Source organism: Paramormyrops kingsleyae, chromosome 25 (assembly GCF_048594095.1).
Source record: "Paramormyrops kingsleyae isolate MSU_618 chromosome 25, PKINGS_0.4, whole genome shotgun sequence".
In the NCBI taxonomy this organism is placed as follows: domain Eukaryota; kingdom Metazoa; phylum Chordata; class Actinopteri; order Osteoglossiformes; family Mormyridae; genus Paramormyrops; species Paramormyrops kingsleyae.
The window spans coordinates 29,555,328-29,568,312 of NC_132821.1; the positions used below are offsets into that span (position 1 = coordinate 29,555,328).

Below are 12,985 nucleotides of genomic sequence, written 5' to 3' on the forward strand. Positions count from 1 at the left end.
TTTAGATGCAATTTATTTGAACAATACCATTGTCGGCCATGTAAAAAAATGACATTATTTATACTCAGTTCAGGCAGAAAATTTGAAAGTACATTTTGCTCAGTTTTTCCTTAATTTGTTGACAGTCGAACTAAACGGAATCTAGTGCTGCGAGCAGGAGTGGCGCATGACATATTGGACACGACGGTCGGAAAACGCGTATAGTATAAATCCTGAATTTCAACGTTCATATTCAATTTGGAAAATAGACTAGCAGTAACCGGCACACATATTCTTCTTTTTAAGGTCGAACATAGTTATGAAATATAGGCCTCTAGTCGCGATTTCCCTCCGTGTTTAAGACATTACAAGTTCTGCCAAACGGCAAAAGCACTTGATGTAGCCCTAATTTTCTACCATCTGGCCATCATTAGTTTTGAATGTTGCTGCTTATTTAAAATTTTTTTTTGTGGGGGGACGGGGGGGGGGCGGGTACAAAATTGTCTAGCAACCTCAATCGACCCCAATAGGCTTGAATCTCTCATGCGGGTGACAGCAGTTAAGTTTACATTGAAACGTTCTCAAAAATAAAATGCTAAGACGGCCTTTTTGTCAATACAAAACTGCCACCACTCATAATGCGAAACTAGAAAATTGCACAATTACCCAGAATATTACTGTTACCCGAAAAATGTCGGTAACAGTTCTGTTATTGCATTTCACTACGCACTTAAAAACAAAAGGAATATTTGAATGTACGGTCGATTTACATCGGTCACAGTCTTACAATGCGCTGTCAAAACCAATACATTTAACAACATTTTTTAAAGTGGGAATATTGAGATACGTCATTGTGTTGGCGAAGTTACAGAACCAGCTGGGTTTAAATCCTAAAATGGGGGCAATTTGAGGAATTCGCTGGAAGGTTTATGATGTCTGTGTTTTATTAGAATCTGATACCAATTCGGTATGAATCCGCATCCTGAACTCGGGTATATTGAATAGTGGTTTGCTGTTCATTCTCGCTGGACTCTGAGTCGGCCAAGGACAGCCACACATTGAAAAGAGAGTGACAGATACCGTATAAAGCAGACGCATAGGGTGCGAATGTCAAACTCAAACCCATATGTTGACCCTGAGCAGGAGCCTGATCTCACAGAACGGCGGAGCGGAATCAGACGGCCTGTAACGGGCACTGACTTCATCACCACTGGCCGACCAGAGACCCACCGTTCGATGAACAAAAGTCATAAAGACATGAGAAATGCTATTGAGTTTTTTCCTCCTCATTCCACATTTAAAGACACATTCATATATGTTAAGGCTATGGGCTTTAATCCATGCATCTTTTTAACCAATTCTGCAGCACAAGGTCCATCCATCCATCCATTTCCTGTACTTGCTTGTCTGATTCAGGATCCTGGAGCCTATCGTGGAGGCTATGGAACCAGGGCAGGGAACAATCCAGGATGGGGCACCAACCCAACACAGGGCACGCAAATACACAAATGGGCAATTTGATAGCTCCAGTTAGCATCAGTGTGTTTTCAGACTGGGGGGGGGGAGAACATGCAAACTCCACACACATGGAGCCATGGAGGAGACTCAAACCCTGGTCCCAGAGGTATGAGGCCACAATGCTAACCACTGCACCTCCAGTTCAGGGCTACAATACAAACCTCTAACAAGTTAAATATAAAAATAATTTTGAAAACTTGGTGTGACATTCTTTTTGTTTCACACGAGAGCAGTGATGAAGTTCTGTTGCATAAAAGATTGACTTGCATGTTAGAAAAAGCTTCAGCGGTTTCCCTTCGTAGGCAGTTCGCTGTACATGAGACTTGTGGGCCTTTAATCATTAGTCTGAAGCTAATCGCCACCTGCCTGGCTGTTCGATAAACAGCCGGCCAGATAGACACCCCATTCTGTTAGCACTTGGTCGTATGCGGAGGCCGATTTGCGGCCAGCCTGCGCGGCTGGAATCTAAAATAAAACCTCACACGGCTCCTGGGGCAGAATCAATCGCTTAACACCTGAGGGAAGTGCACAGAAACTGACGTCATTTGTGAGCGATTATTGTCAATTTTCGCCTTGAAGGCGATTGGTGAATCACGTACCATCTCGCTGTGAAGCCAGTTAAGTGGCGGGGATTATATTAAACCGATCTGATCCAATTAGTTTCATGTTTTGTGATAGGTGGGATATTTCTGATATGTTTACTCATTTATCTGATGCCTTGAAGCAGAGGGAAGTATTAAAATGTATGTGTGTTTCTTTGCATTTCAATCCACAAACTTCTTGCTCAGAGGCATAGGGACAGGAAAGGTAGGGCAGGCAATGTCCTGGGGCCCCAAGCTGGGGTGGGGGCGGAAGGCCCCGAGGGCAGCCGATTAAATAACACATTGCTACGACAAATCTGCTTTATTTGTATACTCTGCTTCTCAAGCAAAGTGAAAATGAAGGGTGTTTGTATTATTAATTCATGCTATTAGACTTCACGCTAAAATAATGGTCATAAATTTTACCATGACGTCTGGGGTGCATTTTTTTGCCTAGGGCCGCAGTGTCCCTAGAGTCACCCTGCTAGCACAACATGCTACTTATTTAGCCACAGAAGCGGCATGCAATCAGAGTGTGGTTGACACACAACATGCAGTAACATGCACACGTGTCTCCCCGATCCTTACCTGATATCCGGCCCGATGAGTGAGTGTTTCCTCAGCAATGCGCGGCCCTCCGCATTGCTCAGGCTACGCGTGCGCTCCTCGTTGATAGCTACAATGCAGTCGCCTACACCCAACCGTCCATCTTGGCTGACGGATCCTCCGTGAACGATGCTGCGAATTACCACCCCTGAGCCGTCCTTAAGCGCACTCACGGTCATCCCTGCCAAACACACACGTCTTGTCACCTGTGGCCTGTACTTCGAAGCGGGGTTATTGGTTTATCGGGGTAACTTGTCGGATTTAAGGTAGTCTGGGCAAAATGTAAGTGAACGAATATGAAGTCCATTTAAACTGTGGTACCTTAAATCCGACAAGTTATCCCGATAAGACAGTAACCCCGCTTCGTAGTACAGGCCACTGGCATTTGCGATACGCATGACTATCAACGTCATCACTGTCTTCTGCAATATGCATACGCTGATGTGCGTAAGATCTTACAGCTGGAGATGTTCAACTTGTGGTATGATAACAGTGTGAAAAAATAACCATAGATATACCATCTAAAGTACACAGAATCCCTCCTGAAGGTGTCAGGCTGCAGGCAGGGGTGCTACTAAAGATTTTGGCCCCCAACCCAGATCAATCGGATTATGTTCCAAATTTTTTAGCGCGGCAATCACTCAGGAGTCCCTTGAATCGTCCTAAAGTTCCCCCGGTTTACGGGGCCCCAGCTGCAGGAATTTCTCAAAACCGTATGTCTTTAAAGGAATAAGCCAATGACTGGAAGTAAACATCAAATTTAGACCAACTTTGCGTAAATTACATTTTTCGGCATATTGCTTTATACGCAACGTGTTAAAACTGCAGCGTCAGTGAATCTGGGAGGATTTCTGCGCTCAGCATTAGCGCAGCATAATATTCTGCATATTAATATACAGACTAATATCCTGAGATGCACCATGTGGAGTGTGGTCACGCTTAATTGACTGCACTTACCGCGGCGGATAGCATGTTTATAACCTCTGCCGTTTCGATCTGCCGCGCTCTCCGTCCTCATACCCTACCGACTCTGGGCTCGCCAAATAAATGTAAGCGTAAGCTAACAGCATATTAATCAGAAATGCGAGTAACGCAATTTAACACCTCAAGCCCTCACCCGATTATCCGAAGACATCTATATGCATGAGTTAGCCAGTTTTCAAAGACCCTTGTAAAATGACAAAATCCAGACCAGAAATACGCTGTTGCTTTTCGATCACTCAAAAATTGTGCGTGAGGAACAGGATGTAGTAATAATCTAAATGCAAAAAAGTTATTTTACATGCACATTTGTTCCAAAATGACTCTTTTTAGCTCTGTCTCCCTAGTATCTCTTTCCAAAGCATCAGCCTCTCTATAAGAGCACTTTTGAAGTTGATACATTGTTCACTGTTCCTTTCCAAAATCACGAACTAGCTTTAGGTTTAATTAAAAATAGGTCAAACTGATTACGGTCACATTTAAATATTAGCTTAATTCTGTTTGCGGGAAAATACAGCAAATGTGTTTGTACATAATTTATGTCAAACTCAATAGTATGTGTTCCTTAAATATTAATTGCCTGTATAAATTATAGGCAACTTAAATAATGCCTTTGCACGCATAATGACTCTTATTCAACGCAGATTTGTTTCGAGCATCTTAGTGACCCTCCTTGCGTCAGGCAAGAAATGTTCTCATTTTACTAAGCAAATGTTAATTAGTGATCACCTCCGATCATCCCAAGAAAGCCAGGCAATCTTATTTTCCCAGATTAAACATTACGGACACTTTTAAGAGCTTGAATGTTTTTAATGACACTGGGTCTGTATAATGAAATGAGATTTGTTGGTTGGTTAGATAGCTTAAATGGCCCTTATCTTCATTCACTTACATTTAGCCCAGTCTACCTTAAATCCGACAAGACATCCGTCTAGTTTAGCAAACCCTCATGATTTGTGGTCGTCATTGACTATTCAGTCACTATTCTGCTGTGTCTTGTAACTCAGAGATGTAGTTGCTTGTGTATTACACACATGGAACAAGAACACAAAGCTATAGCAAGCGAGAGAAGTTTGGTTTTAATAAACGCACAACATATTATGATACACTGAACTCTATGTAAATCATACAATGAGCAAATAGACGTTTGAATATTTCCTCATCATATACAGACCCACACATGTGGACACAGTTCATGTATATAATTTTAGAAAAATAAAAATGATCTAGCAATTTTATCTTTGCCAAACACCTTTCAAATAGTCATACTTTAAAAAAAATATGCTGTTTTTTATTTTAAATAGAACAGTAAACAAACAAGCAAAATGCATGAGCTATTACATTAACTGTACAGCATTTTATCAAAATTGTGAAAATATAATTTTCCACAAGTATCCACATGTTTGGTTGCAAATTTGTGATAACATGCTGTCGACACACATGTATAATCCATGAAAAACACATTACTGTTGTTAGTATATTTATTATTTGTAAATAGATATGCCTTGAGTTTACCGTAGCACGACATGGCTGAAGATATAGCTTTTTCCTTTATTAATTTAATTTCGATTCGCATCGTTGGCCGTGATGTAACGTCAGTACCAGATGCGCCACGGTAAACTCTCACACAGCGCTGAAGCAGAACCCCCATGCTTCCTGCACCCAGCCCGGGCCGTTAATGACAGCGTATAAATGGAGACGGATGCCATGCCGTTATTCAGAGATCGTGGAAAGATGCGGCCTTGCTAAGCATCGCCATGCCGACCAAATACACGCACAGTGAGAAAAGGATCATAAGGAAGAGCAATAACATACCAAGGCTAGAGTTGCCCCTGACAACTGTAATAGTCCTCTGAAAATCGCTTGTGGCGGAAACGTCTCGCTTCTCACTCGCCTCCATGTCGGCCGTTTCCGTGTGTCGCCCTTCTTCCTGTACGGGGACGACAATAAACGGAATGGACGTAATCTGTAAACCGCCGTTCATTTAATCCGGTATTGCGGGGTGAAACACAGGGGAAAGAGGCAGCGGTTTACACCGATGTTCCCTAATTCAGGTGAAGATTTCTCTCTGTGTGTGGGTTCTACGTGTTCTCCTGTGTGTTCACGGGGTTTCCTCCAGGTTCTCCAGTTTCCCTTCACAGTCCAAAAAGGTTCTAATTTGAACTGCATTTGGCAAATTGTCCGCAGCTGTAAAAGTATGTGTAAATGGTGGCCCGTCCTGGGTTATAACTTACTCTGTAGGCTGTGGATGATGGATAGATGGATGTAGCTTTCCCACCTCTGGGTGAGGTCTCGGTGCGTTGTACATACCAAACACCACACCTAGTAATCCATATCAGCTGTACTGCTGCTTATAAATGCTTCCAGCTAAAAGCACGATATGCTTCGGAACTATCGACCATGTGCTGATCTAAGACATCGCTGATCGGGACTATTTACATCAAACCGCCTGACTTTGATGACACGGCTCTCCATGCCACCCCACCTCTGTGACTGTGATGCCACCAGACACCGGCCTCCCCCAGCAAGGAGCCCGGGACGAGGCCTGTCCGGATCCACCAGGCCGTCTCCAACCCAGAAGAAGCTCTCCGAGTGAGCAAGGGCGCCCGCTGACTCAGGTCACTCCCCGCCCCTCCCCCATTTGCACCTAAACGCTGCTCAAGTGGCTAATTCAGAGCGACTTCTCAGAGTGCCGAGCCAAGACCCCAGGCCGACCTCCGAGGCACCGTAGTGAAGTAGGACTTCGCAAGCATGTTTACCAGAGCACTCTGCTAACGCGTACCGCCGCTGCTCTGTGGGGCTGTACTCCATTAGACCTGCTACCATCCCAGCTCGCCATTAATTCACAGCACTCGCGACTCTCTGCTCCTCAGAAGGACCGTTTTTCTAGGAATAACAGATGACCAGGGGGAAAGCAGGCAGTCATAATGGCAGCTCTGTTTCTGGGAACTGGTGGCAGCCGAGAGCTTGGTAATAATTTACTTTTTGGGAAATATATAAATTTTGGCTACGTTAGCTACTTCGGGGATTATTCTATAGCCATCAGAGTCACAATTAATCCTGATTTTTTAGCAAACAGAAAATAAAATGCTCTATATGAGGAGGACTGAGGGCTGATAAACTTTGACCTCCGGTTGATTAAAAAAAAAAACATTTGTTCTTTCTAAAATATATGTAAAAAGGATTATTGGAAGAGAGGTAAGGAGAGCGTGCTGATTACAGCACGTTGCCTCACCCACCACACGACAAATCACCTCAGGGATGAGACCCAAGGGCCGCCGTGCAGCAGGTGATACCTCAGCACCACAATAATCTGAATGGACCAGCGTGAAGTTTATCTGCCGGTGACTGGAATATCAATCCTGCCACCAGGCCCCAAATTATTCCCTGGAAGCTGACCTGCTTGCAGGGCCGGATGTAGATTAACATCACACCCAGGATGAAGCTATTGCAGGTTAAGGACCTTGCTCAAGGGCTCAATGGAGTAGGATCACTCCTGGCATTCACGGGACCTGAACCAGCAACCTTCCGATAGCTGGCAAAGAGCCCTAACCTCAGAGCCATCACTCGGCCCATTATTGGGATTGGACTATGAGAAGCCAGGGCTGATTATTACTAAAATGCCTATAAGGTTTGCTCTGTGCAGACAGTTACTCATCTATCCACCCATTACCTCTGTAAGCATGGATCCTATTCAGGGTCACACAGGGTCCAGAGCCTATGGGCACAACCCAGGATGAGGATGCCAAGCCATCTCAGAGCAGAATCACACACAGCTACGGGTGGCTTGGTAACTCCAATCAGCCTCATTTTGGACTGTGGGGGGGAAACTGGAGTACCCAGAGGAAACCCCACGACGACACGGGGAGAACATGCACATGGAACCCTGGCAGAGACTCAAACCCAGGTCCCAGAGGTGCAAGGTGACCGTGCCCCCCCCAGACACTTATCACTGCATTATATTTCTAATCAAACATATTTATCGTTTTCTTTTCATTTTAGGGACACAAAGACGCACGTTTGCAGAACCTAATTCACACATGCTTGCATTGCTGCATAGTTCAATTCATTTCCAGCATCTTAAATTTAATTTTTTTTACTATATTATCTCAATGTCAAGGTACCGGCAAGGTACCAAAGTGAAATTTATGGAAAGTCATTCACTGTCGCCACATTATTATGCATTAATCCTAATACCCTTGATAAAAGTACATTTTGGGTTCAGCCTGCGGTGTAATCAAAAATCTGGGCCTTCACAAATGATAAAAGACAGAGGAAACATCTCTGACTGTGCGCCTTCCCAAGATTAGACCAACATTTAAGTGTTTTGCTGTCCCTGTCCCTGCTTGGGGGCCTACCTCAGGCACAGACGTCCGCGTGGGCATCTGGCAGTCCAGACCGGCACGCCAGGTGCTGCCAGGCTCGGCCAGCGTGGCGGCTTGGAAGGAGCCCTCTTCCTTTGAGTAATGAGGATCAAATGTCTTCTCATTCATCAAATCTGCTTCATTTGAGTCCATCTGTAAAGTGTGGCAGGCTAAATCAGCAGAGGAAACATCAGCAATCTGCCCAAAGCGGGAAGAAAAGGCGCAGACTGAGGCCAAAATAAACACCTCTTAGAGAAAAAAAAAATCACTCGGACGCAATGTAATAAATTAAAAAAAATCAGAAGTATCATCCTTAATGTGACAGTCAAAGACTGAAGGAGGCTCTGTTGCTGCACAGATGGATTTAGAGGTGACGTACCACAGACGTACCTACGCAATGCAGTGAAAAATAAATCCCATGATACCACAACAGGCACGTTCTAGACACCTAGAGTAACCATATACACCGGCTCCGGGGGCCGGGGGGGTTTCCTGTTTTACCTCAGCTTCCTGACCATGGAGGCGATGACTTAAAATTGAACAAGGCGGCCTTACCTGATTCTCGGATGATGGAGAGTTTGTCGGAAGCAGACCCCCACCCTTCTCCTGGGGCTCCTCCTGTTCTGTCTCGCCGAATTACTCAGGTTAAACTCTGCAGTTTTACCTCACAGACTCCGCTAAATGCCCTCACAGCAGCGACTTTTCCATACCAGATAAAAAGCAGACAGCTCAAGCTCGCAGACCTTGCTATCTTGAGCGTTTCGCGTAAAGGACGATACGCGGCGGCGAGCGGCTCAGATGGCAGCTTTGAACGCGATACTCCACATTGTGTAAATTTCTCGCACATTAAATATTAACGGCGTGTAACTGGACGCTTCACTGCAGGCCCTTCAGCAGAATGAAAGCGCGGAATGAGTGTGCTGGCGAAAGCAGGCGACAGGGGGCGCTCTTACAAATCTCGGCTTAGTGATGCCAAGCCTCACGGCCCCGGCGGGCGCCCCCTTCAGCGCCCACACCGCCTCCTCCAGGCCAGCGTCTGCCAAGTCGGCGCCGTTCACCGAGACGAGCCGGTCCCCCGGGTAGAGGCGCCCGTCGAGGTCCGCCACCCCGTCGGGCACCAGTGAGCGGATGACTATCACTGTCTTTGCCAGGTCCGCGGGGTCCTGCGACAGATGCATGCTGTGATGACTAATTATCTCATGACACGGGACTGGAAACACGCAGCCTTAATGAAGCACTGCTTCACAGTCACATATGCTCTAAGAACAACGTTGAGCTTCATCTTCCCGGCCTGACTGCCGACTCTTACCCACAGATTTATCTCAGCCGGACTTTATGGGCTGAATTCCGTACAGAAAAGTAAACACGGCTTCTGAAAACACCGCCCATTACTAAGAGTTACGAGGTGAACTGGCTGAAATCGTTCCCAAGTCACACATCATATAGTGTGGCTCCTGCTTTATCTACTGTATGGCCCCACCACACTCCGAAGCACTTACCTGATAATCTAAAATGCTGAAACCAAGGCCGGAGTCCCCTCTCTCCAGGTCGATATACTGTATCTCAGTTTCCCACATGACCAGAGTAGAGTCCAGCGTCTCCACAGGAACTTCGGCCCCTGTGATGTCATCCATGTCGGGGCCCGTGTCCTTGTCTCTCTGGGATCCTTCCTGAAGCTTCAAAGGGTGGATTACGCACTTTGGCATATAGCTCACACCTTTGTCTTATAGTACTTTAAACCAGTGTTTCCCAATCCAGTCCTTGGGGACCCAGAGACAGTTTTTGCTCCTACTGGGAGATGGGAGGGAGCAAAAACCTGGACCGGCTGTGGGTCTCCGCGGACCGGATTGGGAAACACTGCTATAAACGCTCATCCAGATGCTGTCTGCCTCCATCTCGGTTTTGTTAATTTGCTCTTCTCAACAGAATAATGTTAATGTTGGGGGTGGTCATTGGGTCAAATCCCATAGTCAGCAGAGTGATGTCACCATTTGGCCCATGAGCAAGGCCCTTAACCCCCAACTGCACCAACAACCATCTGACCCTGCCTACACTACATTGGATGAAAAGTCTGTGCAAAATAAATGAAATGCAAATGTTTTTTGTTTTCATTTTTTCCCCTTACATTCCTTCTGCATTGTGTCGTGACAATGATTTTCGTATGCCTTCATATCAGAGTCGACTGTAAGGACATCACACACTGTCTGAAATGTGCACAGCATTAGTGGGAAATACAAATAGGAGCGCAATCTCTACTCTTCGCTGTGATGGATGGATGAACAAATGCTAAATGGCTATTTGTGGCACCTAAAAACATCTGTGAGACGATAAAAATATCCTATTATTCAATCAGAGTTCTGAGTATCGCAGTCATAATCTAGATATACACTGATTAAAAAAAATTATAATAAGCAAAATGCACAAACACAACTCAGACATGATCAGTTGACAAGGATGACTAAACCTTGTCAGGTTCTTCATCAGGGGACGGTTCCGCTGCAAGGCATTGGTCAGCACTGCTGTCACTCAGCCCAGATTTGGCGGGACTACTTGTCACCATGGACACACTTGCTGGCAGGCCCTTCAGGATGTCCCGCCCCTCTTCTGTGCTTTCACCAAAGAGGGGGACCCCGGTGACCTAACACAAGCGAAGCGGCACGAGAGCAGAGTGACCAGCACTTTCCACTGCAGCCTTCACGCTCATCTCTTTAAATCGCTTTCCCAGATGCATCCCATAACCGTATCCTAGAGCTAATCACTTGGATTGTCTCTCCCAGACTGCATCGCTGAATCCGCAGTTTCCTGTCATCCGACCCTCATGTGTCAAATAAAATGTAAACAGTAAAACCTTAAAACTAAAATACGACATGACACAAATATTTCTCATTTGATGTGAGTACATGGGTAAAACTGGCCTTTTCAATTTGCAAAACAAAGGCGGTAACTGAATACCCTTGATGGCGATCTGAACCTGTGCAGATGGTTCATGTGCGGTTCAGGAGCACTGACCTCCAGAGGCTTCTCCTCAGCACACGGCTCTCCAGTCAGCCCTACGGGGCCCTCTGACATGGCTGAGGCTCTGCAACGGCGCCGCCCTTCTGGCTGAAAACTGATGCTCTTCCTGCCACTCCCACAATGTGCCTCATCCTGACCCAGCTGGTGTCATAACACAAAAAAACTAGCTCTTTTTTCCGCTTTTTTAGCACATTATTTTATTCGTAAAATAAAATTATCCTAAAGCCGTTATAAAATATTACACTAGATTTCTGCTTGTAAACCCGCTTTACCAATCACACCCCTAGACCGGTAACAGCAGCATGACTGATTACGCAATAATGTAAGTGATGAGGGAGTGCTCTTCGACTTGACGTACGATAGCTTTCTGTTCAAGGACGCTTTCCAGATTTCCATCTTCTGCAGGCATGGTCAACGTCGCCCCTTGAAAGAAATGCATAAACATTCTGTCGTTATCTCCGTTCCGAGGCTTGCCTTTAATGAGGCAGAACGTGCGAACATGTGTGCGCATACATTTGCATGCATTTCGGCAAGACGTACATATGTAAACGCTCTTTGTCAGCAATCACATGGAATTAGTCATATGTAAATCCGGCAGTTTTCTGAAATCTTCCCGCTGGCTTCATTTGCATTCCTTGGGGAACTTATTATATAAAGTGTGTACGTATTCCATTTGCCTGTCTGTTTTCATTAACTGACCATTAGTCTAAGACGACGGTAACCGCATAACTTAATAAAAGGTGCACTACGACCTTGTGCATCTGGCTTTGCCTGGTCTTCAGCAAGGTTGGAGCTGGGAGCCGCAGTTTGGGATTGACGCAGTTTCTCGTCTGTGACAGGCAGAATCGCATACAATACAATGACATAAAACTCATATACATCAAAAATCGTTCAAATTCATAAGAACAAGAACATAAGAAATGTACAAACGAGAGGGGGCTATTCGGTTTTGTGTGACATGGGAAATTACATCCACCTGTCTCATTTTCACTCATCACACCTTTATCTAATGAAGACACTTTTGAAGTTAATTATACCTGATCAGCTGTTTTTTTGTTTTTTTTTTATGTTCATCTCACCTTCTCTAGGGGTTACTACTGGAGAGGCATAAACTCTCTCTGTGAAGTTTCAGGAAATACTTTCCACCGCAGCCATTTGCTGAAGCTGTACAATGTGAAGGGCTACCAAACACAAAACAAGGGCTATCTTTGGTAGCATCGACTTTAGCATTTAGTACCCAGTGCTCCGCCCAGGTCCACATCATGCACGCTGGGCTGGTTGCCGTTTGCCACCCTGGTCGATGGTCCGGGTTCTAGGGCTGGAGGGGCTGCTGGACCATCCTCTAGTCTGAGGGACTGCTTTAAGAGCTTCAAGACCACGGTCTGGCTCGTAGCCCTTAGGAGCTCGGTGACCTGCTGGTTACTGTAGCCCTGGATGTTTGTCCCATCCACCTGTGGGGGCAACCGCACATGAGCGCACAGCCTACAGAGTAAGTTATAAGAGTACCAGCCACAACCGGCCGCTCTACACAAAAACAAAAATGCACAGTGAACCGTCTTCAAAATGGCCGCCACGAACGACGGCTACCAGAACAGAACAGCTGGATAGCTGCCTCATGCTCTCACTTGTGGTTAGACTCTCAGCACTTGTTTTTTTGAACCCAGCTGTTTAATATTCAGAAACAGTAAGCAATTATACCACAGTCGACTGTGCAACATTTGAAAAAAAAAACAACAACACAAATGCTGATTATTGGAATACTTTGTATGTAATATGCATGGGGAAGCTGTAATTTTGACTGAAACGCAATCAACTTATTAATCAAGTCTGCAGTTACCTAATGATCTGCTGTCCATGCTCATTAAGCCTTTGTTTGGGTCACAAATTATTGATAGCGATTTGATCACTTAGAAGGCAAGAGGGGAATTAATTAAACCTCAC

The 12,985-nt window shown here is 45.3% G+C and overlaps 1 protein-coding gene across 4 annotated transcripts in view; it reads right to left on the minus strand.

The window, feature by feature from the left end:
• LOC111853118 (multiple PDZ domain protein-like) overlaps positions 1 to 12,985 on the minus strand; it is a 41,318-nt gene that overhangs the window by 15,477 nt on the left and 12,856 nt on the right. For all 4 annotated transcript variants that reach the window (XM_023829717.2, XM_023829716.2, XM_023829715.2 and 1 more), the window contains 10 exons: positions 12,282 to 12,495; positions 11,797 to 11,874; positions 11,403 to 11,467; positions 11,039 to 11,185; positions 10,494 to 10,667; positions 9,529 to 9,705; positions 8,983 to 9,192; positions 8,024 to 8,182; positions 5,481 to 5,595; positions 2,667 to 2,865 (listed from right to left, as the gene is read on the minus strand). In XM_023829717.2, coding sequence (XP_023685485.2) covers positions 2,667 to 2,865; positions 5,481 to 5,595; positions 8,024 to 8,182; positions 8,983 to 9,192; positions 9,529 to 9,705; positions 10,494 to 10,667; positions 11,039 to 11,185; positions 11,403 to 11,467; positions 11,797 to 11,874; positions 12,282 to 12,495 — 1,538 coding nt within the window. The remainder of the gene's footprint in view (positions 1 to 2,666; positions 2,866 to 5,480; positions 5,596 to 8,023; positions 8,183 to 8,982; positions 9,193 to 9,528; positions 9,706 to 10,493; positions 10,668 to 11,038; positions 11,186 to 11,402; positions 11,468 to 11,796; positions 11,875 to 12,281; positions 12,496 to 12,985) is intronic.